Below are 24366 nucleotides of genomic sequence, written 5' to 3' on the forward strand. Positions count from 1 at the left end.
TAAGCAGCTCATGATAGGTAACTCACTTTCACTAGAAGGATTCCTGTCCACTGCTGATCATTTGAAAATAGGCAAAAGTCTGTGTTGTGAAACACTTGGCAGTTATAAAAGCCTCATTTTTGAACTCCATGAACTGCACTTTTAAGCTATAACAAGGCCAAAAAAAAAAAAAGTCCATATCTTGAGGTTTGTTACAATGAACAGAAGTAAAATAAAACTGTCTTGGGTGTTTGTTCTGCTCTTTAAAAGATGTACAAGTTTAATGGATAGGCAGGGCAAAGAGTAAGTGCACTGGTGTCCTACTTGGGAACTGTAGTAGAAGACATTTTTTGTGCCTTTTTTTTTTTTTTTTTTTCATTTTTCTCTTTCCACTTTTGAGTGGACCTCACCTGAATGACATAGTAGAATGGTCAGTGGTGCATTTGCCCTTTTGCTTCTTCCCCCTCCCCCCTTTTTTTTGAATACAAAGGGGTTTTGTTTTTGTGTGTGTTGTTTGTTTGTTTGTTTTTTTTTTGATTAGTCTAGTTTAATTTCTTTTCCAGATTCATCAACTTAATTTTTAAGGTTGTACACCCAGAAGCCACAATGTTTTGTCAGTAACATTGTGATCATTAGATGTGAGTAGATGTGGCAATGTGATTTAGAAGAAAATTTCATATCACAAAAAATTAGCTAATTAAATGAAACTTTTATGTGTTAGAGAAAAAAAAACAGACATTAAACGTGGTATGAACTGATATGACATGGGAGATGTGATAAAATTCAGAACAAGAAAAATCAAAGTTGAACACAGGAACAAAAATGTAATATACATTGTAAAAAACATTTATAACTATGAAAACCATCAAAGCCATATTATTTAGTAGATGACCAAGGTCATATTTAGCACTGATTAACTCTGAAATGTTAGAAACCTAATCAGATATTTGCAAAACTGGAGCATTGTTTCAGAACTACCAAAGCCAGGAGTTAAAAAATTGAGTCAAATTTCAGACTATCAGGAAGTTGAGTTAGTGGATTAAAAATGAAATTTAATTATTTTTATTTGCCATTTAAAATTAATTCTAACCTTTTCAGGGGCTATGAAATAGCTTTTATTTGAGATGAGAATTGAGATCTCCTTTAAAATGGATAGCTCAGCGTTGCTGGTGATTTGAGCAGAATATCAAAACCATGGTACCGTGCTGAATGGACGGTGCTTTAGTTTTGTTCATCTTAAGCTAAACAATAAAACATAAGTTAATGTATAGGAGTAAACCTGAAATATTTAAATATATATATATATTTTTTTGTTGCCTGTTGCAGAACAATGATAGGGAGGGCACTTTTGCGAAGATGATGGATCTTGCATTTTAATCTAATTATATTTTTCTGCCATACAGAGGCATAAAACCCTTACTGCCACCGTGTCCTTGCCCCATATGGGACAAGGCATATAAACTTGACATTTACACCTCCCCTGTACGCTTATCACTTTGGATCTGCACACTGCCTACCACGAATGAGGGGTGCGAGGGGTGCTACCGCAGGACCAGCACCCCGAGGGCAGAGCGGCCACCGTGGACGCGGGGGAGCCCCAGGGGACCCCCGGGGTGAAGCCGGAGGGGAACCGGTGCCGGTGGGGGTCCCGCCGTGCTAAAGCTGGAGCGAGGCCAAAGGCACAGGGGATATAAGGCTGCCCAGGATATAAAGCGGGAGGCGACGGGCAGGGATCCCAAACTAAGGAGAGGCGAGCCTTAGTAGTCGGGATCTCTGCGTTTCACGTTTAGATGATTAAAAGTGCTTAATAAGTACTTTTATCCCGCGTGGTTAGAGAACGGCTGCAGAAACTTTACGTGCCCTTTTTTTTTTTTTTTTTTTTTTTTTTTTTTCCTGTAGCCTTGGAACTGCAAAACCTCAGAAGCCACCTGGAGAGCGCCCCGGCGCGGGGTGGCGCCGAGCCGTGCGTCCCGCTGGAGGGGAGCCTCGGTCGGGGCTGGCAATGCCGAGGGGAAAAAGGACCCGGAGTACGGGCTGGAGGAAAGTCCGGGCTCTTCGCCTGGAGGACATCAGGCACTGGTGGATGAGGCGGCTGCCCGTTTTGGAGTGGGTGCCCACCTATGACTGGAAGGAGAATTTGGTTCCCGACGCGGTTTCTGGGATGATGCTAGCCATTCAACAGGTGACACAAGGTACAGTTAGCACAGCTGAGAGTCATATTTGGAACTGGGGTCCTGCTAAACTTCGTTGGTCTTCTTTTATCCCCCTATTATCCTAAAACTTTCTTTAAGACAAACACATGCTTACCTTTTCAATGTTGATTTAATCTAAATAAAAATATGAGTTTACAGTGTTAACTCTTATGTGTATGTAATCGAAGTAAAAATGTGGATGGACATACCTTGTGTTATTTTAACTGATTGCTCTGAACTGAACGTTTACTATCCCATCCCTCTGACAGATTTTAAGACTTAATATTGGAGGTAGGAGACCAGTAACTCTGTTCACACAGCATAGGGTTATATCTGATGTTTTAATCAGTTAAATGACCACATTTCCCTATTTTACATGAAAAACAAAATATATCTACATGATAATTGCACTGTAATGTGTCTATTTTATAATTGAATTTAAAGAAATGACATTCTGGAGTAAGCATTGGCATTCCACTATTACCTGTGTAAACCCAGTGTGCAGCATAAAAGTTAACAACATTTTGTAGTTAAGAGGTGCTTCTTCCAGAAACATTACCCATGGAGAGGGTTTGTGTGCATATGCAGCTTGCATATTTCAGTTCCTATGTTGATTTAAAACTGTATTACCGTACCTAACACACCTCTTGTCAAGCAGCGATACAAAGTAGGGGTAGAGCTAGACTCCATTTAGCAGCTTAAAAATAAAGAAAAATCAATTAAAAAAAAAAAAAGAAAAATACTCAGAAAGAAAACCCTGCAGAATGACCTGCAGAAACCAAAAGTCCCAATAATGCAAGTTTGCAAAGTGTTTGCTACTGGGAAATAAGAGCTTTCATCCATTTTTGATATGTCTTTGATAGTGTCACCTTCTTTAGGCAATATTTTATATGTGTCTGAGGCAAATCCCAGCTGCTTGTCTGCTTCAGATGGATTTCAGCTCCTTGCCTTATATAAACTATATATGCTATTTCTTAACAATTTCCCATATTAACTATGCTTAACTATCATCCACATTGTTAAATTATAAGCACTACTTTAATTGAATTACACTGGAGCTGGAAACAACCGGTTTGTATAAGTATTTGTGCTTTTAAGGTAATTAGGAACATCTGCATTGGCATGATTGAACTTTAAGAACCTTAATACCGTAATACTGTAAAGTTTCTAATTTCACTGGTATGTACATATACAAAAATTGTAATTAAAATGCTGTTAGTAACAGCATGGTGAAATTCATAAAAATATTAACAGCAGTTCTACTTTGCTCATGGCTTCAGACAGAAATTTCTTGTTAACTTCTTGTACCAAGAAGTTAATTAATATGAGAGATTAATTTAAGATGATCCAGTAAAGATAGAAAATGGAAAAAACGAACACTGGTATGAAAAAGTTAGAAATGACTGATAATTGTCATGCAGAGCACAGTGTCATTGGGTGTCACAGCAACATATTTAAGTAAATTCACGTATACAGAAATATACTTCAGTTATGGAAAAATCTGAATCTGAAAGCATACACAACAGCTTTCTGAGTGATAAGAGCTGCATGCTTCAGGGCAGAGAGCAGCCCAGTAGTTTGAGAATAAAGAAAAACCTTCCCTCAGAGCTGTTTTTCACAATTTCCTACTGTGGGATATCTTACTCATCTGGTATTGGCCATATTCAGAATATTCAAGATGGCAGGTGCTCTGATCTGATGTAAAGTGTCTGCATTTCAACTTCTAACCAAAAAATTAGAAGAGAGAACTGTCTTTTCTTTGTAAAGGAAGGGTAAGAAGGAAGTCACTGCCCTTAGTGGGTCATGGCATCATACTGAATGCAGCAAAGGTTACTTTTAAAATTGTTCCCTGTAGACTTTTTTAGAAATTGCTTCTGGATAATTCTTATGCAAGAGCAGTTTTCGGAGTCTACCTTGTGTAAGGGAGAAATATAGAAGACTAAATTAGTGATAGTATTAGTGATCAATGCATGCAGATAATGTTTGCTCCCCAAAAGTTTTTTTTTACAGGGCTATTGAATACTTTAGAATATCTGTTCTTATGCTATCTTTTGTTTTGGACAGAATTTTAAAGAACTACTTCCACTTATCTTGTGATTTTCAGTGTAGAAGTGATTGCTATCTAAATGTGACTTATGCCTTTAAACTCTGTAAGGTACCTTCAAGTCAGGCACTCGAAAATTAAATTATGAGTTAAAAATTAAATCACAAGTTCATATATCACTTAATTTAGGATTAAAATGAATTCCACCATGAAATAAATAAAGTAGAAGGTAAGTGCTGTGGGATAGTGTCTAGGAATAGTGCACAAGAAAGGCCTGATACCCAAATATTCAATTGCCTTTACTTCCATGTGCAGTGTGGAAGAAATAGACCTTTAGAAGGCTTCCAAGGTGTTATGTTTACTCTCTCATATTATCCAACTATGACATAATCATTATCAAAGAATCCATAATGTAATAATCTCTGTAGAAAGTGAACCTTCTGAAGATGTTCTTCAAATTCAAACTGAAGATTGTTTAAAACATGCTTAATTTGTGTTTGACCATGTGTAGGGAATTCATTGATTCAAGTGTAACTAGTGGGTCCAGTACTGAGGTAGGGGAGACTGGACAGGGGGACTGGACAGTACTGAGGTAGGGAGATTGGAAGGAGAGTCATGGGATTATTGTGATGTGCTATTTGGCATCTGCGAAGAAGGAGGGCTCAACACCAAATCTTTGCTGAAACCAAGCAGTACTTCTCCACATGCTCCTATAGTTGTTTTATTGTCTACTGCAAATGCAAGTTAATCTTAATTCACAAGTCTCAGAATTCACTACTGAATTCTTCTGTCCTGTTTACTCATCGAAACAATACCTGCACAGTCCCTGTCTATGTCCTCTAGTTTTAGTGTTTTAGCTAATTCAACAGAAGGTGGTGGAAAGAGGTGTCCAATGTAATTATGTTTCTACAAATTGTATGAAAATGGCCATTGAAAACAGATCCTGCAAGTTCTAAAAAGTGGTAATAGAAACTTGTCAGACATTAGTTAATGTGTAGGAAAAAAAAAAAAAAAAAAAAAAAAAAAAAGCCTTTTAATGCCCTGATTGCTGGAAAGATGGAAAGATTCAGTTGGAACTTGCACTGCAGGACTGCAAAGGCAGTCAACCTTTAATCTAAATAGACAAAATAAACCAAGCTTCATTAGTTCAAGCACACAAAACTATAATTTTTTAATAATGTCATTCTCAACATCTCATTTTTCAAACACAGAATCATTATTCTTACTCTGATACCTAAGGCTGAAAAATAATCTTAGAATCTTAAATGAACTTGGTTATCCAGTGTTGAAGTTTGTAGCACACTTTCAGAGATAGCTAAGAAATCTCAGTTTTCACGTTTTAGTAATTACAACCTAATTTGTCTGTTTCTCAAAAATCTGTTTTTTATAGACTAGAGAAACAAGTCTCTAAATTAGCAATTGAATCCTTTATTTGCTTCTCAGACTAGTACTTCATTCCCTCTTAAAACTCATTAATACCCCATCAACAGGGAGATGATTTTAAAATATGAAGACTTTTCTTTCTGTTTTGTTCTTTGTTCCTTACCCATACACACAAATTCAATTACTGTCTCCGTGTAGATGATTTGCGAGTCCCTAATAAGATTTTTCTCTCCAAATTAAACTTGCGTAAATAAAATAAACATTCCACAGTGTAGGTATCTACTTGTCAAGGAGCTGCTCTTGCATTCCTCACAGTCAATGGAAATCTAGTTGGTAAGAGTTAGTGAAATTTATGGTGTTTGATGTTGTAGGAGGTAGTGAGTGATTCCATCATTTTTGTTTGCTTGTTTTTCTCTTTCCTTCACTTACTAAACTGTCTGTATCTTAACCCACACGTTTTCTCACTTTTGCTTTTCTGATTCTCTCCCCCATCCTTTGGAGGGACCAAGCAAGTGGCTTGGGGGTGCTTAGCTTGACCTTGTCAAGGCTGGTTGATTGTACCGGTAAGATTTCCACCAAAAGTAATAGAAGACTGGCTCAGGGGTAGCCACGGAGGATGTAGACATGAAAATTTAGGCGAGGTATTTCCCAGCCATTATAACTGTGGCATTGTGGGTAATAAACCGTTCATGTTTCAAATAGTTAATAAGGCTTTTCTTTACTGTATCTCATCCATTAACCTGTCACAGTAATATCAAATTTCTGTTTGTGGCTTTTCCATGTGACCTTGACTTCATCTATGTAGGCAAGAAGCATACTTTGATCAAATTGTGTCTGAATTTTTCTGAGTTTTCTTGCATGATAACATTAAGATGCATTATGATGTATTCTTTCCATGCAGCTAAATCTCATAAACCTGTCAAACTGATTTTCTGTAGCCTCCTGAACATGTGCTATAACCCATTCATATCTGTTCTGAATGCAGCTGCTTAGCTCATTTTCAGTCTGTGGTAACTTTTTATTGCACTAAACAAGTTATTCATCTTTACTTTCAAGGCCTTTCATAGGTGATCTTCCCTGGCATTATTTATTCATTACCAAGCTGTTGATACATCTCTGATTAATCCATTTTGCTAGCCTTCTTCATCCAATGTAATCTTTTCAAACAAATACCTTTTGTGCCCTCTCTTGGGATATAAAGTATACAATACATACTGCCTGATATATTGCATGCCCATCTCAGTTTTTGCTTCTCTTTTTGATTCTGTATAGAATCTCTCTCTCTCTCTCTCTCTCCCCCCCCCCCTTTTATTTTCTGCTTTCCTGTCAGAACTATGTGTACTGTCTACATAGTACACGGCCTCTAGAAGCCATGTAGGTAATGCATCAGTAAGTTTCTCTGACTGTTATGGTCTGCAAAAATGTAAATCTGAGTTTGTCTGAAAAAGGCTATGCAAATTTACCCTCTGTTATGCAGCTGAGTTCATAGCCGCAGAAATTATTCTTAATTATCTCCCATAATCTGTTTGAATACATATATTAGTGTGCATAACTTATTTAGATATGTCAGTTCTCTGTATAGTTAGGGGACGCAGATGTATCTGAAGTGTAAATCAGAGTACTTTGGTTAGGACATTACATAATGTGCAAGGTAAGTTCTCTGATTAACAACTGAAGTTGTCTTACTCTTTCTGGAGGTAAATTCCTAATATAGGTACCTAATTTTAGACAATATGAACCCTTCCCCCAAAACTTTTTCCAAGATCTTGATCTAGGTTAAGATAACTATAGTCTTCTTCTGCAAGCCATTAATGACCAGAGAGAATTCTGCTTTGGCAAATATATGACTTAATTTATGTTTTGTGATTCACTGGGTGATGATAATACTTGCACCTTTCACTTTTCATTGTAGGATCTTGGAGATCTTTACACTGTCTAGTAATAGCATTTAGAGTAAAAAAAAAAAAAAACAGTTGCAGCACATGAACTAATAAGAATAAAATAACATGAATACATTGAGACTTAAAATCTAAAAATGAACAATTAAAATATAAGGATAAGGAGATATATCTCCTTATCACATAACTCATATATGCATTAAATTAAATTTGCCTGTTGTAAAAGGGATCAGAACACAGTGCACAAAGGGATCCTTCACAAGTTTGTTTCCCTACAATATCTGTTGCTGCTCCAAAAACTGAAGTTTTAAACTGAGGTATATCCATTAATAAATGAAGATAAGTGTTTATCATAAAAATAAACAAACAAAAAGCACACAAAAATCTTCCACAAACCCTCACTGTATTTCTGATTCCATCTTTATATTGTTAAGTTCCTGATATTTGGCTGGATTCATAAGCATTTTGCTATTTGTTCTGAAACAAAGGTGTGACCATGTGCTATACTGCATATACTCAAAGGGTACCCATATGGAAGCATGTGGATACAAGACTTGGACTTTCATGTTTATTGGATTTGAGGTTACAGCAGTGTTCTGCTTTTATTTATTTATTTTTTAAGTATACTTTTTGTAGTCAGTGAGCACATGTATATGCTTCATATAGAATTTATACATAGTGTTATACATTAGCTGGCTTTCCTATGAGCTATCATGAGAAAGAAACGCTTTGGCTCAAATAGCTTTTGGTGTATTGTTTTTTTGGAGGGGTGGAGGGCCCTTGAGGCGTATTTCCTCCAAAAGTGAAATATGTAGATGGCATCTGATGAAATTAGGATTGTTATTCCTGCCAACTTTTTTTTTTCATTCTGCTAGCCCAATAATAACTCACCAAGGCTTGGTGTGTTTTGTATGTTTTAATTAAAGTTAATTTAATCTTGAGCTGGATTTATTGCTGAACAACTAATTCCTTAACACTAGCTGGAGACCTTGCTGTTAAAAAAAAATGGACTATACTGCCTTCATGCATTCCAGAACTGGTGCCCAGTGTTTTGGAAGGCACGATGCCAAATATATATATGTATATATATATATATATATATATATAGCTTTTCATGGAGAAACCTCAGCTGTCTTCTCAACTGTGATAGTTGCTGTTTCTTTTTGTTTGTTTGCTTCTTTTTTTTCTTCCTCTTTTTCTTTTCAAGCTCTGACCATAAATGCAGACATAAATATACTCTGAGCAGACTAACTAGAGCTAATAATTTTATTAAGGAGTAGATCTGTCTTGTAAATATACATCTGACATGCAAATAGCATATGTAGATGAAATTGAATAAGCACATTTGGAAAGAGAGCCAAAAAATTTCCTAGAGAATGCATTGGAGAATCCGTGCAGTTCATAAATGATTTGTGGAAGAAAGTCTCCAGCTGAACTCTGGTATAGTTCTCCCTTACAAAGAATAATGATGTAAACTGATAATGAAATGTAGCATATTAGTAAGTAAATGCAGGGCAATATTTCATATTTATACAACTTTCCAGCAGATGACTAAGGCATTGGTGCTGCTGTGAATGCACTATTTTCATTCCTAATGTCTGTTAAGATTCTTCCAAGTTGCACATGTGCTAATGCAGACCTGTCTGACAGACTACAAGAAATGTGAATTCAGCTTCTCAGACCTCTGAATCCTCTGGAGCCAGAGTACAGGTATACGTGTTAGTATGACCAGACAAGCTGTTCAATGTCCCATCCCTGCGCCTGGGACGTACCTGAGCACCATGGACAGAGACTGACAAACCCAGGGAGTGTTGACTCCCTGAAGAAAAAAATGACTTCAACTATAAACTTCTAGGTCAGATAGATCAAGAAGACTGTTAGTGCTGAGATCCTTGACCATCATTTTGTCAAAATGGATGGTTTTCTTCATAGGTCTCATGAAGTTGGGTTCATCTTGGGTTAAGGCCTTTTATCAGCCAACAACTGGTCTTTATTTCTCTACAGTGTTGATGCTACTTAAGAGGCTACCTCATAGTTTAGTTCTCTGGTTATTTTTACTGAGGTGTAGAGGAGTTCTCCTGTAATCCCTTTTCAAAATACTTATTTTGTTTTATTTTGGAGATGGCCAGGTTCTTCATGTGTTATGGCTGACTGGTGTATTATAGTAATTGGTCTAAATCTTTAATCTCTGTTTGTTTGTCAACAACATTTTTTTTTTCTTTCTTTCCTGGATTTTCATGAAAAGAAAAGAAAATGCTAGATTTTTTTCTATCTGTTTTTGGGTGTAATTATGTAAAATTTTATGTACAGAAAGGTCAAGGTATCTTGATTAGAGAATTCGTAAATGAGTCACACAGTCCACTTGTTTCTACTACTGTAATACTTGATTATCCTTTCTTCTGAACATAAAGATACAGCTGTGAGTATCTGGAAATCTGCAAAGTGGAGAAGTAGAACAGTGTTTTCCCAAAAATACTTTTGACGTAATTCTCAGATGGCACATGGGGAAAGATTCAATTCAGATACTGTATGACTAATACAGTTGAGATACTCCAGTCTCTGTGGACTGAAGGTGACAGTTGCTTGGGAAGGTGCTGCACTAAAGCATCCCTGAAAAAGGAGAGAATGGTTGCTAACACTTGTGTGGACTCTGAAAGATTTATGCTAAATTTTGCAGAATCTATCCTCCCATTTTGCTGTGAATGGGAGGATACTTTCTCCACTTTCCTTAGGCTCTGAATGGCAGATTGGGAAATGATTTTTAGCTCTTTGTACCTTCTCTTTAAATAAGTTAAGCAGAAGGTAAAATCCATGTGTGTAGCCCCAGAAAATTATGCCATTAGGCAATAGAGATCTTGCAAGCATGTGTGCACCATCAAAGAACTGATACTGAGCTTTCCAATTTTTGAAGGAAAATTATTATTTACAAAGGATCATTTTTTTGTGCTAATAGCTCTTAACAAGCCAGTGCCAAATAATCTTGCAGGGATGTAGATTTGCGTTAAGAAATTGTTATGAAATATACATATTTTTTGTTAACTCAGTAAAAATTGTTAGCCTGGACTTAGAAATTAAAGCCTTAGATATGAATCATTGGCTGTTTAATTTGTTGGTTTTCCAAGAGGGATCGATAGGAGACTCATTAAATGTGTTAATTCTACATTTCAGGACATCTAGAGGAAATGCTTTTCTTATTACATAATTCAGCATTGTGAAGGAGAGAAATTGACTTTTTCTGAAGCATCAGAGATTTTTCATGACTACAGATAGTGTTTTGAGAGGGATAAGATGTGTTAGTGTTGTTTGGGGTTCCATAAACTTGATGTCTGGCTATCTTAATATAGTCTCATTCAAGAAAAGAAAAGTTACAATAATAATTTTTACTTATATAGTAATGTATGCTACAGTATGTAGCAAATGTATAGTTTTTCACAGTAAATAGAAAATGAAGAAAATTTTGAAACTCTTCAGATTAGTTGTAGACTTGCTACTTTTTCTGCTTCTAGTTTGCATACCGCATTTCTAAAAGACATGGTATAGATATCCTCTGAACATACATATGTGTCACCAGCTTTTTTCCAAATACAAAGAATTGTTAATCACTTCATCATACTATGATGATTCATAGTTCTTTTTATGGAAAATATTTTTTATTGCTGTGACTGTGGTTTTGGCTCTAGCATAATTAGGAGAAACTATCAAATTAGCAAACTGACAGACCTTTATCCTGTGGTAGGCCTTATTTCTATTTGTATCAAGCTTGTTATTCGATAGTTATCTTCATTTGATAGCTACCAAGAGTGGTGCCACATCTGTTGCTTTTCAGTGTGGCAAGCTGTGATTGTTATGCATCTGGTGCTAGCCAAAGAGCGTGGTTTTCAATGAAACTGCGTTGCGCAATGTTATCTTATGATAAGGAGTTAGTTAAAGCAAAGAACCACAATATTAATGTACTGTATTTGAACTTATTGTTGTTTGCATTTCTTTCCATGGAATTTATATTCTTATATGAGAACCTTAATGTCACTGCCATTGAGGCTTCTCCACGTTACCACTGAAGATTACATGGGATCCTTGTTTTATGATATATTTCTTCTGAGTATTATTACTGTTTGGAATGAAAAAAATTAAAATAATGTTTCTTGTCTTTTGACTAGTTCTTGAGCATATGGAATGCATTGTAGTGAAGTTTAATATGAAAATTAATGAAGTGAGCTGAAATATACTACTGCTTATATCTTTAAAATGTATTTGAACTTTTAGAACATTATATGTCTTACCAGAAATCCTGAAGTCTTTACTAATTCTGTTTTATAATGCCCCTCTGCTCTTACACACAATTGACACATTTCAGTAACAGGAACAAAAACCCAATGGAGTCAGGACTGGAAACAAAGACTGGTAATTTTAGCTCTGCCTTAACTGCCATGACCTCACCATGAAAAGAATGAGCCACCACATCTAGAAACTTAATACAAGAAGACTGTGAAAGGTCCACAAATGCAAAGGCAAAAACAAGGGCCAGATTTATGTTCAGATTATCTGCCTATAGATGAGATGTATTTCTCAGCAGTAAGTCTGTGAGCAAAGTAAAATTCCTTCATGGATCCTGCGGGTTTGCTGGTCTGGGTAGCCCCTTTCACAGTTTTATAAAACTTGTCTGTAAGAGTTCAGGTTATGCCTCTCAATTCTTCTGTGCCCTGTTCAGAGAGCTGAAATGAGAGGTTGATGCAGTTTTTGTGTTGCTTCTTGTGCTCTACACACAGCTTGTACAGCTTACGCTGGATCAAACGCATTCTGGCCATAATTGTCAAAAGTTTCAATTGTCATAACGTCCTAGGAAACATATAAAAATGTAAGTACATGTAGAGAGACAATAATTGGCTTTTACAGTCAGATGACAACAGAATACTTTGTGGTAGCTGAATCTTTGTTTTCCTTTTAAATACTGAGAGGAAGAACAATGTATGCTGTTCTTAATCCTCTATTAATTGGAAATATCAAATAGGAAAAAGCTAGTGGTCCCTCTTCTGGAAGAATTTTAGCTTAGCTTGTGGTATATTACTGTAACCTCTAGTTTTGTTTTGTACAACTTCTAAGGTAACCTCATCTTGAACTGAATCATAAAGTTTCTTAGGGTGAAAACTTATTAAATATGAACCATTTCCTTTTATAAGGAAAACTCTTCAGTTCCTTTTAGAAGGAAAGCTTCAAGGTCCAAAATTCTAACAATTAAATTCTATTGTTAGATATTATAAGACTTTAATCTGCTTTCTGCAAAAATGGACATTATTTTAAAACTTGTTTTTCAAAATCGTTACTTTTTCCTAATGAAGAAGGAGTTTATGTGCTTCCCGAACACTTAATGGAAGACAGAGAGCATATAAAAAAACTAACAACTCCTTCGATTCATAGATGTGAACCATCTCTCTGTCCCAGACTATGCACGGTCTCTTCCCCAGAACACACACACACATATCTATATGAAAGCTTAGACTGGACTCTCATGTTGAAAGTGGACTTCAGAAAGGCACCTTGTGTACTGCACAAGCCAGTCCTGTGTCCCTACTGCAAGATGTGGTATCCAACAAGATTTACAGAGGACCTCTGCCAAGCAATTTCTCCTAATCTTAGTTTCTAGAAGGAAAAACAGTGAAATGACAGTATAGGCTGTTGCTCTGAAGCATAGTCTGAGGAGTCTCTCTGTTGCCTTATAAGAAGTCAATGTAGACTTGTTTTCTGTCTTGGGTATCTGAAACTGAACAGCAACCACAGCTGCTGCTCTGCAGATATGTCTCTGTTAAAAGAGGCATATTGGGAGACTTTCTAAGAGAAAGATGGACATTGTCCTCTATAGCCAAACAATGAAGGTAACTAGTAATCTATAAAGTTAAATCCTAACCAATTCAGTTCATTTTCTATTTCAATATAAAAATCAAATATTTTCTGTGTTTCTGGACCCACAGCTTTACATGATGAAAAAAAAAAATGTTAATATCTGAAGGATTAAAAAAAAAACAGGCACCTAAAAACAATGAACTCAGGAATATTTTTTTGTTGTTAAAAAAATTAGAAGAAAGCAGACTGAAAGGGCTCCATCCAAACCAAAATTATGAGTTTTGAACTGCTTGTAAGAAATAACCATCTGACTGCCTGGAGCCCTGGCAGTTTCAAACCCTTGTTTGTTGGAATGGGGGGTGGAATGGTACTGCCTCCTCCTGTGAGGGTTTTCTATTAAAAGAGTTTGGAAACCTTATCAAGAAAACCTGGAAAAACAGTAGTTGAGGCCATAAATCATATCTGTGACCTATTTGTTTCTGTTAGTGATGATGATGCAGAAGAAAGTGTGAAGATTTTGATGATAGACAATAGATGAAAAACCTTTCTCAGTTCTTCCTGATCCTTGTTGTAAAACTCTCTTTGCAATGGCTTATGGTATAGATTTTTGTAAATGAAGGTGTTTCTTTTCCTGCTCTTAATAAAATCATAGACAATTCCTCATTAAAAAAAAAAAAAAAAAAAAAAAAAAAAAAAAGCAGAACAGTTTTTATTTTACTTTCATGCAAAGAAGTAATTTCATTTAACTCTCCATAGGGCTGGCCTTTGCTGTTCTGTCTTCAGTCCATCCAGTTTTTGGTTTATACGGCTCTTTCTTTCCTGTCATTATTTATGCCATATTTGGAATGGGTCGTCATGTTGCGACAGGTAAGTGTCTATTTGCTAAAACATTTTGTGAAATAAGGAACTGGCAATTGAAATAAAAGTGTGTTATAAGATCAATGGAAGGAAAATAATTTAAAGACTAAACAGAAATATATATATATTTCTTCTTTTTATGACTATTTCTTTTTTTCCAGTTTACACAATGTTGAATTACCCAGACACCAGGAGATCCACCTCTTCCTTAAATGAGGTTTCACCTAGTTCAACAGGGACAAGCATGAGGAAGTGGTAGCCCAGAAGTACCAGACTCCTGACATCAGCAGAGCTGTGTATAAGTCTAGTCCTGAAAGTCCTAGTCCTGGACAAGCAGCATGCACTTGTTGTGTGGCATCCTGTATTGCTCCAACTAATGTATGCTTGTGGGACCAGTGACTGGATCTGAAAGCATTAATAAAGCTCTTTTTACCCATTAGAAATATCTCTATCTGTATATCTCTATATACAGTACAAGACAAAGTGCATCTGAATTACATCAGTGTCTTTAGGTTTTGCAACATGGACAAAGAAATAATTCGGTAAATTCTGTTTACCTTTTAGGGGAAAAGCCATCAATGCTAAATTTGGCTGACTAGTAATTCTTATGCCAGTCATTCTAATATTCAGTTAAATTATTTAAAATTTCTGAACAGCTAAACAATATTTTAGAGCAGGAGGAAAGCCAGAAGTTTTTTTTCCCTAAATGTGCAGAAAGTTTTTGAGCCTTCTGATGTCTGAGAAAGAGCTGTGGATGCCAATATCAACTTGAAGCTATAAAGAACATTGGAATGTACTCTGCTGATTTAAGAAATATTTTTTAAAGTGAAAATTTAGAATTTGGAAAATAATTTTGCTACTTGAGTAGAGATAGACTAGTATAACTAGTATACTTTTTTTTTTTTTTTTTTTTTTTTCCCATTGAATATATTAACACGAATCTATAATGAAAAGTTGTTAAAAAACAATAATTTGGCAGTGGATTGTCAGCTGCTTGTTATTGTGAGGTTATTAGGAAGATAAGAATGTCTCACATGATCATATGTAAGAAAGTGGATAAAACAGTATCTGGTTGACCTAAATTCTACTAATGAAAACAGATGAGGCAACAAGTAAGTGCAAGCAGATAAGGCTGATCTTTTATCCTTGGGAGGGAATAGCATTCAAAGAGTGATTTACTGAGAGTTTCTCAGTTCTATGGCTGAGAATTCCTGCACAATCTCTTTTGTGGAAACCTGGAAACCTGTTCAGATGTCTTCCAGACAAACAAATGTATTATTATTATTATTATAAATAAACTTGTGTGATATATGTTGTTGAACCTTTCAGTAGAAATGTCTCATGTACTTATCCCATCAGCCACAGTTAAGTAATTGTGGCAAGCAGGCTGAATTGGAGCAATACTGCCTCTCTCAGAACTCCAAATGCTCTGTAATTGCTCTTGTACATAGCTGAAAATCTCCTCTCCTAACAGCAGCTTCTACAATATCAATGGGGCTCTCTATATGTGCATAGGCTACAAGAATGTCCTTTGTTAGTTAAATCACTTATGTTAGCAGGAAATAGGAAATTTCATCAATGGCCATGTTCTGTCAACTTTTACTTGAAATATCTTTTCTATGACATTGTTGATCTAATTTGAAAGATTATTTATCTGAATAACAAATCCCTACATGTTTTTCTTGTCTACTCTTGATGTAAGTGGTTTTGAAGGATCTTCTGTTAGTATCTTTATCAGTGATAGGAAGGCCATGCAATGTGGTAGGTCAGATGTACACAGGAATCAGGAAGGCTAAAAAAATGAATTTGAAGACTGCTGTGGAGAAAATGATCAAACTGGTAGTTAAAAGATCTTTAAATACATCAAAGTGAGGAAGACAGGAAGGAAACTGTTGTGACACCTTTCTGACAAAGATATAAATGGGACATTCTATAACAAGGTCACAAGACCATTGAACTGCCAGAAGGGCTCTGGAGGGAATCCTGGAAACTGTATTTCTCCCCTATTATTACAGACTACAGTAAAAAATAAGATCACTGAAAGTTATGTATGATCAGAGTTTGCTGGAAAGGTGCTAATGTGACTTTTACGTAGGAAAATCCCATCTCACTAACCTCCTAGAGTTCTATAGGAGAGTTAGTAAGCACATAACAAAAAGAAATACTTTGAATGTAAGATATCAGAATGGTCAAACAGCTGCTGATAAGGTTGCACACCAAAGGTTATTAAAGAAACTAAATTGCCCTTGTGATAGAAGAAAAGTTATTTTATTAATTATTAGCTGGTTAGAAGATAAGAAGACAAAGATAAGACTCAATTGTAATTTTTCAGGGTGGAGGAGTCCTAGTAGGGTCCCAAAGAACTTGTGATGGGAGCTTTACTATATCGAGGCCAAGGTGATGGTAGAACTGTACTCACCAGGTTCTGTACAAATAGGGAAGAATAAGAATAATGAGAGCTCAATGAAACTGGTGAGATCACTTTAAAAGAAAGTATAGAATAAAGAGAACACTATGGCAGATTCTGAACCTCTGGAACCTGCTCCCAGAGGACATTGTGGAGGAAGAAAATACAAGCAGGTTCAAACAGAAGATTCAACAATTCATTTCCTAACCTGCCTCCAGTGCAGATTATTTCTTGATTTTTATTTTTATTTTTAAACATACACATCTGCTAACTATATTGGGCTAATAATTAGGTATATAGTATGATTTAATTACCCTAGAAATTTGAATAGTGAACATTTGGGACCTTTAGACAAAAAATATTTCATCACACACATGGTAAGTCAAAAACATCTGTGGTACCTTCAAATAATTGTGAATAATTATGTTTCAACCTCTTTTATTAATATGTCTACATAAATATTCTCATGAAAAGTTTGCATTTAATTTAGATATCTACATGGTATTTTACATAAAGAAATTTGTAATATGTGAAAATATTATCTTAGAAATTATTGTTAGGATTGGACAAAATGACACTCACTTAAAATGGCCAAGTTTTGAAACAGTGATCATTAGTGATGAGCACACATATACAATCACTGGTAACTTTTTTTTTCTAATTTTTATTGTATTATTTTTTTTTTAGGAACGTTTGCTTTGACTTCCTTAATATCTGCCAATGCAGTTGAACGTCTTGTTCCCTCAGCTGGCACTAATTTCACTGCAAACAATAATTCAGGAGTCTTGGGCCTATCAGAATTTGAAATGCAGAGGATTGGAGTTGCAGCTGCAGTTTCATTTCTGGGAGGAATCATTCAGGTAAATGGTGAACATACATTCTGTATGCTGCTGATGTTTGGCATTTGTGACAACTCTGACTTTTGTAATATACTTTTTTCACTTCTCTAAGAAAAACTGATCATTGGTCTGGTCTAATGTTCATGAATGTGCTTTAAGAATTTGCTGTTTGAGATGCAGTAATTATTTGTATACATGCTCCTAGGGTGTTGTAATGTGAAGTAAAACCACATTCCATCAGCTCTAATATAACATTCAGTTGCTGTTGGTGTTCCCTTTCCTTCTCCTTCAGAAACAAAACATGAATCAGCTCTCTGGTAAGCACTGACATATTCCTGAGGTTTTCTATTGCTTTTGGCCTGAAGAGAAATACTATACAATATTCAATAATTAAAAACAGTAGGGGAAACATCTTTAAATTCTCTTTAGAGTTCATACACCCATCATTAAAGCAAAATAAATTAGTAAAACAGATGTCTTCAAATGATTCTCCAAAGCTTATTAAAATGATCAGAGGTCTTTTAAATTTTTTCTCTTCTCCTATTTTCACCACAAGCACTGAATTCCTTTATCCATTGCCAGTTGCTTAGGTCTTCAAAGAAGGCTTCCATCTTTCCTAGTAAATATTAAAATGGAAGAAATGTTCCAGCACTTGACATGCAACACCTCCTGGGTACCTCACTTCCTGGAAGAAATCCAGATCCCTACACTTGGTGCTTTGGTTCCCTCTACCATGCAAAAGATGAGCTAAGGAGCCCACATTGGCATCTCCTGTGGCTTGGAACTTGGAAGGAACTGGGGCATAGGCATATGCTAGCTGGTAGGGAGTATCAAGAAGTGTGGCCATTCCTGCTTTTTTTTTTTTTTTTTTAAATATATATATATATTTATTTTTTTATGTTTGTTGTTGGTGGTTTTGTTTTCTTTTATTGGATACAGACTTATAACTTGAGTTTACAATATGAGGGAACCCCCAGAGACAACATGTAGAGTAGACCTGGTGCAGATAACATCACACCTTTCCTAGAGAGGCTGTAGTAGTCTCCCTCCTTGGAAATCTTTAACAGCTGTCTGGACATGGTCCTGGGCAAACAGCTCTAGGTGGCTCTGTTTGAGCAGAAGGTTTGGACCAGGTGACATCCAGAGGTCCCTTCCAGGTCCCTTCCAACCTCAACCATTCTGTGATTCACTGTGAACCACTCTGTGATTTTGTCTGGCTTATGTATGTGCACCAATGAGTGTAACACACCACTGCATTGTGTAGAGTGCTTGTAACAGCTAAAAGTCCTTTGAGCATACACATTGGTACTGCTGTGCTCAGAGAATATCAGTCTCTTATGTCATCCCCACTTGTGTGTTAAAATGCCAAAATGCCTAAAGTGGGAAGTTGCCTGCATTTGATCTAAGTTTAAAATCCAATGCAGAAAAATTTTACTTAGCTGCTGCAGAATCCCATTAGGTGTGTGAATCCTCTAGACCTCTTCCTCTTTCATTTTGAAAAGTTCTGCTTTTTCATATGCTTTAAACTGCCCCAGCTGACTTATCTTAGCCTCTATCCTATTTAAGCCTGATTGGAATGAGAAGAACTGGAAAATCCTTTGCTCGAGTCTTCAGAGTGAGTCTGGGAGGGAGCTGTGCCAAGTGTGTGGGCAATTCTCCCAGGTCAGTAAGGTTGTTTTTATTACAGCCCTACTAATAGAGTTAGTGCTTGCTGTGCTGTCACTAGTGCTTCATGCAGGTATAATGGTGAGAGCATTTACCTGGGACACAGAGAACAGATAAAAATATGCATTTCCCATATCCCAGAGGACTGCCTAGAGGCTGCTCATCACAGACATTCAGGTGGAAGTCCAGATAAAAACTGTGATTAAATTTTGCCGTCATCTTAGGTGCTGTGAATTGTGAGAATATTCATTTCTCATTTTGATTCCAGTCTCCTGGCTAGCAGTTGCTGCAGTTATCAGATAAGGAGACAAGGTGAATCTTGCTGGTAGTGGAGAGCTCCATCAATGACCTGTGTCATCTTCTGATCAGAGTAAATAAAAAAATAATGAATCATATGGAATAGGCATTGTATTCTGGTATGAGAAGATTTATATGACATGTTTTGGAGCAATAGATTTCCATTGAGGACATCCTGAATTTCAAAAGAAGTGGAATTGTCACTGTTGTTGGGATGGTACTTATCTGGGGAAGGAGCAAACCTTCATTTTGTTGTCTTCTCATAAAGCTGTTTTTTTACATTGAAACACAGTGTTCTAACCAGTCCCTAATTACATGGGGGGACATAATTACATAATTACATTACATTAGGGAAACTACAATAAATGGCTGATGCTGTGACTATTCCATACCATGGACATTTTCCACACAAAGGATGAACTGTCCCTCTCCAAAACATCATGTTCCTTCTTAGAAAGAGTATGTAAAGACTTGAACTTGGCCAGAAAAATGATTTGACACTATTTTTCAGCTACTATATCTAAAAAGCATTAAAAACAACTTTTATAATTGGTTGCTGATGAGCAGTATTGGAAAGAAAAAAATGTTCCTGCTTATCCAGAAAACATATTAATGTGACCTGCTATAAGTTTGTTTAATAAGGAAGGAGCACCTTTGAACATGAAGCATGTTTTTGAAAAGCTAATATTCTTATCCAATACTTTGCTTCCCTGTGGAGAAAATTATGTTGCACTATTCTATGTAATACGTAGTTCATTCTGAAACCAAACATAAATCTTTATTATACAGTGGTAATCAGGAAAAGAGCTCATTTTCCTTTTACAATGGAAAGATTTAGTTAATGACTTTCTGCAGGCTGATATTCTGCATCTTAGAAAGGACAGCTAGGATGGATGGGAGTTCTGGTTCCCACAATGACAACACAGCACAGCATGCTATGTGTTAGTCTAGACCACAGAAGGAAGTCTTCAGGTCTTGGAGTGAAGAAAGCTCATTCAACACACCACCAGAAGCTACAAAATACTTTAAACTCAACTATAATGAACTTAAGAGCAGTAGTTCTAGGAAGAAATTCTTTACTCAAAGGTTGGTGAGGCAGCCTCTGCCAGTGCCTAGAGAAGCTGGCAGCCTCTACCAGTGCCCCATCCCTGGAGGTGTTCAAGGCCAGGCTGGATCTGGTCTGGTGGGAGGTGTCCCTGCCCATGACAGGGGGTTGGAACTGGGTGGGCTTTAAGGTTCCTTCCAACCTGAACCATTCTATGATTATAAATCAAAAGAACAAAAGTTACCAATTATGTCTATTTTAACAGGCTAAAAAGAACTTTAAACTGGTGACTCAGTGAAGCTGAACTGTCTGTGTCATGTTGGTCTCCAGAAGTTCCCAGGATATCTTCACTTTAGCAATCTTTGATTTTGAGATAATCTACGGAAAATACCAAATGAAAGTTTCACAGTCTGTACTGTTTCCTTACAAGAGATATTCCCTGTGCTTGAACTCATCTTCTTAGCCCAGGCAGCAAATGATTGAAAAGAGTACCACCACTTCTAGTTCTGTGTAATGTTCAAAAAAGAATCATCTCCTTCCAGAACATGGAGTTTGGAGGGTTTTAAAATGTTCTCCAAAACCGAATTCATTTAACAGGTAGCACATTATCAGACTCCATTACTTTGGACAGAAAGTTTGAGATTAGTGATTTCCAAGGAGCCTGTTATGCGTGAAAAATTCTTACTGGCCATAAAGTTAAATTGACTACACAATGAGAGTGGAATTTTAACAATAATAAACTGAGCTTGTTGTCATGGGAAGTAAGTATTGAAAGTGGACAAGAACCAAAAGTGCTTGAATTAATGAACATAGAGGAGTTTGCTTTCTGCAATTACTCATATCTCTTCTCCTTGCTAAATTCCCATATTTTTCTTCTACTCTACCACTTCTGCTTAATCACTTGGTTTTATAATTTTTTTCTGTGATTTTATTTTTTTCTTTTTTTTTCTGTAGTGTGCATTAACTCAAGACTGCTTTCCCTCACTCTCTCCTGGGTATTTTCCCTTTCCCTGACAGCTCCTTCTGATTTCATATGCATGAATTTTATCAAGAATTTATATCTAATGAAAGCAAAATTAATCTCAAGATTAATGAAAAAGACACAGAAACTAGAAAAAGACACAGAAAGAAACTAGAAAGAAACTTTTTTTTTTTTTTTTTTTTTAACTCACATTACTCTCTCTTTGAATTACTCCCTCATCTCCTAGGAACTAAATTTTGAAAAAGGAAAAATTATGGAGACAATCCTAAACTATGTGAAAATTTTATTCTTTTTACAGTTTAAGAAAAACCCATTATTAGTACAAATAACAAAAAGAGAAACTTATTTGCTTTTGGCAGTATTTTGTATTTTATTATTTGCTATTCTGAAGCTTCACAGTCAGTTTTCTCTGTAATTTTTTTGCATCAACAGGGAACAAAAATCATACAGTACACCAGAAAAGACTAGGAACCCACAAAAGTTAGCATCATGACAGTAATGAAGATAAAGTAGATTACTATAAATTTTAAATTAGTAGATTACTGTAAATATTAAACTCTGCATTTTGATTATTGCTCAGTGGGTGAAAGATTTTATGACATAACATAATGTGCTGTAATTGTGCAGTGTCACATTAGCTTACTCTCAAATGGTGTTTATCCAAAAAGCACTGTTAGCCAAGCTATGGACTGTGTCTGTCCTCCAGCAGAGAAGGTTAACTTGAGACTTGATCTATGCCTGTATAAATGCTAAAAATACATAATATATACATCACAAGAAAACTTACATGAAAATGGTTTTGGGAAGTTGATGGTTTGGGGAAGTTGATTTCCAAACAATGTTTTGCCTCCTCTCTATCTAAGCTGTTCTGTACATTACTAATATTACAAGGACAACAGAAATTTGACATGCCAGTTTATGCTGAAAATTGCACCCTTCTATTCAGATGTTTTCTCTTCTGGTTGCTTCATGGATGCACACTTAATTAATTTAGCTATAAAGTGAATAAAGAGCAGGATGTACATGCTGATGAAGAGTTGCCATTTTTTCTGGAAGTCCTGAGTTACCTTCTATAGTAAGAGACTGATGATCAGCATAGGCAGGTGCTCGTTGTTTCATTGAGCGGCTTCAGAAATTGCCCATCTGAAACCATAGGCCAGATTTGTATTTATTTTATATAACCCATAGTTATACACAAACAATAAGAAGTATGCTTTAAATGTGACTAACCTTTTAGTTTCTACCTGTGAAGTAGGGTCACATGGCCTCAAAATGCTGAAAAATTAAAAAAAAAAAATATGTAAATGTGTATGAGATGCAGAAGTTATTTTCTGTAATCATAAATCTCTGTAATTCACTGTAGTAATAATAACTTTATCTGAAATATTAATATTATCTAATATTTCTCGGTGATATTAGTTACCTCACTGAACTGCCTCTGTGGTTTTGATTTTGATTAAATAAATATCCATCTCATCCTCTGGAAAATAAAATATAATACGTTTAGAAATTTCACAACAGTACAATACAAACTGATCTTAGGAAACAAAGAAAAACTCACTAGGGGAGGGAAAATTTATTCCTTATTGAACTTTGCTACTGCGAACAATATTTTAAATATCTGAATAGGCACACTATTAGAACAAACAGATAAACAAAATATTTGAAGTTAGTAATTATTGGTTTCAGGCATGACTAACTAAATTACTACTCACTGAGAGTATAACAGTAATTATCTTTATTGGGGTCCAATCTGGAATGGCAATCAATGTTCTGATTTTTTGTAGTACTGAGCAGTTCATATACTATTAGTTGGAAACAGAGAAAATTATCCTCATATTTCATCTCTTGAAGGGATTAGGAAATTGCTCACTAGAGGTTTTTATGTTAAATAAAAACCACTCTGTTTTTATTGTGTGTGTGTGTTTTATTATTTTATTTATTTATTTATTGGTGAGCTTTTAGACTTGTAGCTCACTGCATACAGGTGAAAAAGCAAATGTTGGTCATGTGTAAGGAATAGTAACATTTGAAAAGGATTGTTTTAACCTCAAAACTACAACAAAAACAAATATAAAGGAGACTGATTTGTTCTGAAGTGACTGTATTTAATATGGTAAACACAAAATAATCCTCATGGACAGTATTGTCATAAACAACTCTGAGCAGAGTTGTTTAACTTTTCATGCAGAACAACTAATGCAAAAGGATATAAAAGTAAAAAAAAAATAATAATAATACTTTTTGATCTAATGAGTCTGCAGAACTCACTGTAAGGGGGATAATTTAAATATAATTTAATGTAATCCAGCAAAGTATTGCATGTTATGCAAACCACAGTAGCATCTGTAAGTCAGTAACAACCTTGGTCAAAGAAACAAACTCTGTCAAATCTCATTCTTTAAAGAAAATAAGTGATTGCAGTCTGGGATAAAATGAGATAATATAGTAGGACACTTAATACTTTGGGGTTTTGTACTATATTTGTATGAAGAATCTACAATAGTTGTAAACAGATTCCCAGATTAGAGAGGAATTCTATGATCCTATCCCTGCACTCTGAAATAACTTCTGTAAAAATTTCAGGGCAGCTGAAATTATCTTCAAGATCAAATACATGTATAACTGAGCCAAAGTCTACTTTTCTTTTTTTTTTTTTTTTTTTTCCTAGAGGAGAAATCTAGTTTGAATATAGGATTGTGTTTATGAAATTAGGTGTTGATTTTCCTTCCTGTTTTAAAATTTCTGATTTTATACAGATATTCTATTTTAAGTTCAAGTATTGCCCAAGTACATAGGAAGTAGATTTTTAAAATCTTTAAAATATCTTGCTTTTACTATAATAGTATAGATTTTGTTGAAACAGCACATGAAACCATATAAACTTCTCTGGTTTTCTGTAAAGAAGAAAATATTTTTGTACCCTCCATCATCTAAAG

The 24366-nt window shown here is 35.6% G+C and overlaps 1 protein-coding gene across 1 annotated transcript in view; it reads left to right on the forward strand.

Moving 5' to 3' along the window:
* Positions 1 to 1981: 1981 nt before the first annotated feature.
* Positions 1982 to 24366, forward strand: part of SLC26A7 (solute carrier family 26 member 7) — a gene marked incomplete at both ends in the record, with an annotated part of 63918 nt that continues 41533 nt past the window's right edge. The window contains 3 exons of the mRNA XM_082755395.1: positions 1982 to 2171; positions 14091 to 14201; positions 17287 to 17459. Coding sequence (XP_082611521.1) covers positions 1982 to 2171; positions 14091 to 14201; positions 17287 to 17459 — 474 coding nt within the window. The remainder of the gene's footprint in view (positions 2172 to 14090; positions 14202 to 17286; positions 17460 to 24366) is intronic.

This window comes from Aythya marila, assembly GCF_965140915.1.
Source record: "Aythya marila genome assembly, chromosome: 2".
Taxonomy (NCBI): domain Eukaryota; kingdom Metazoa; phylum Chordata; class Aves; order Anseriformes; family Anatidae; genus Aythya; species Aythya marila.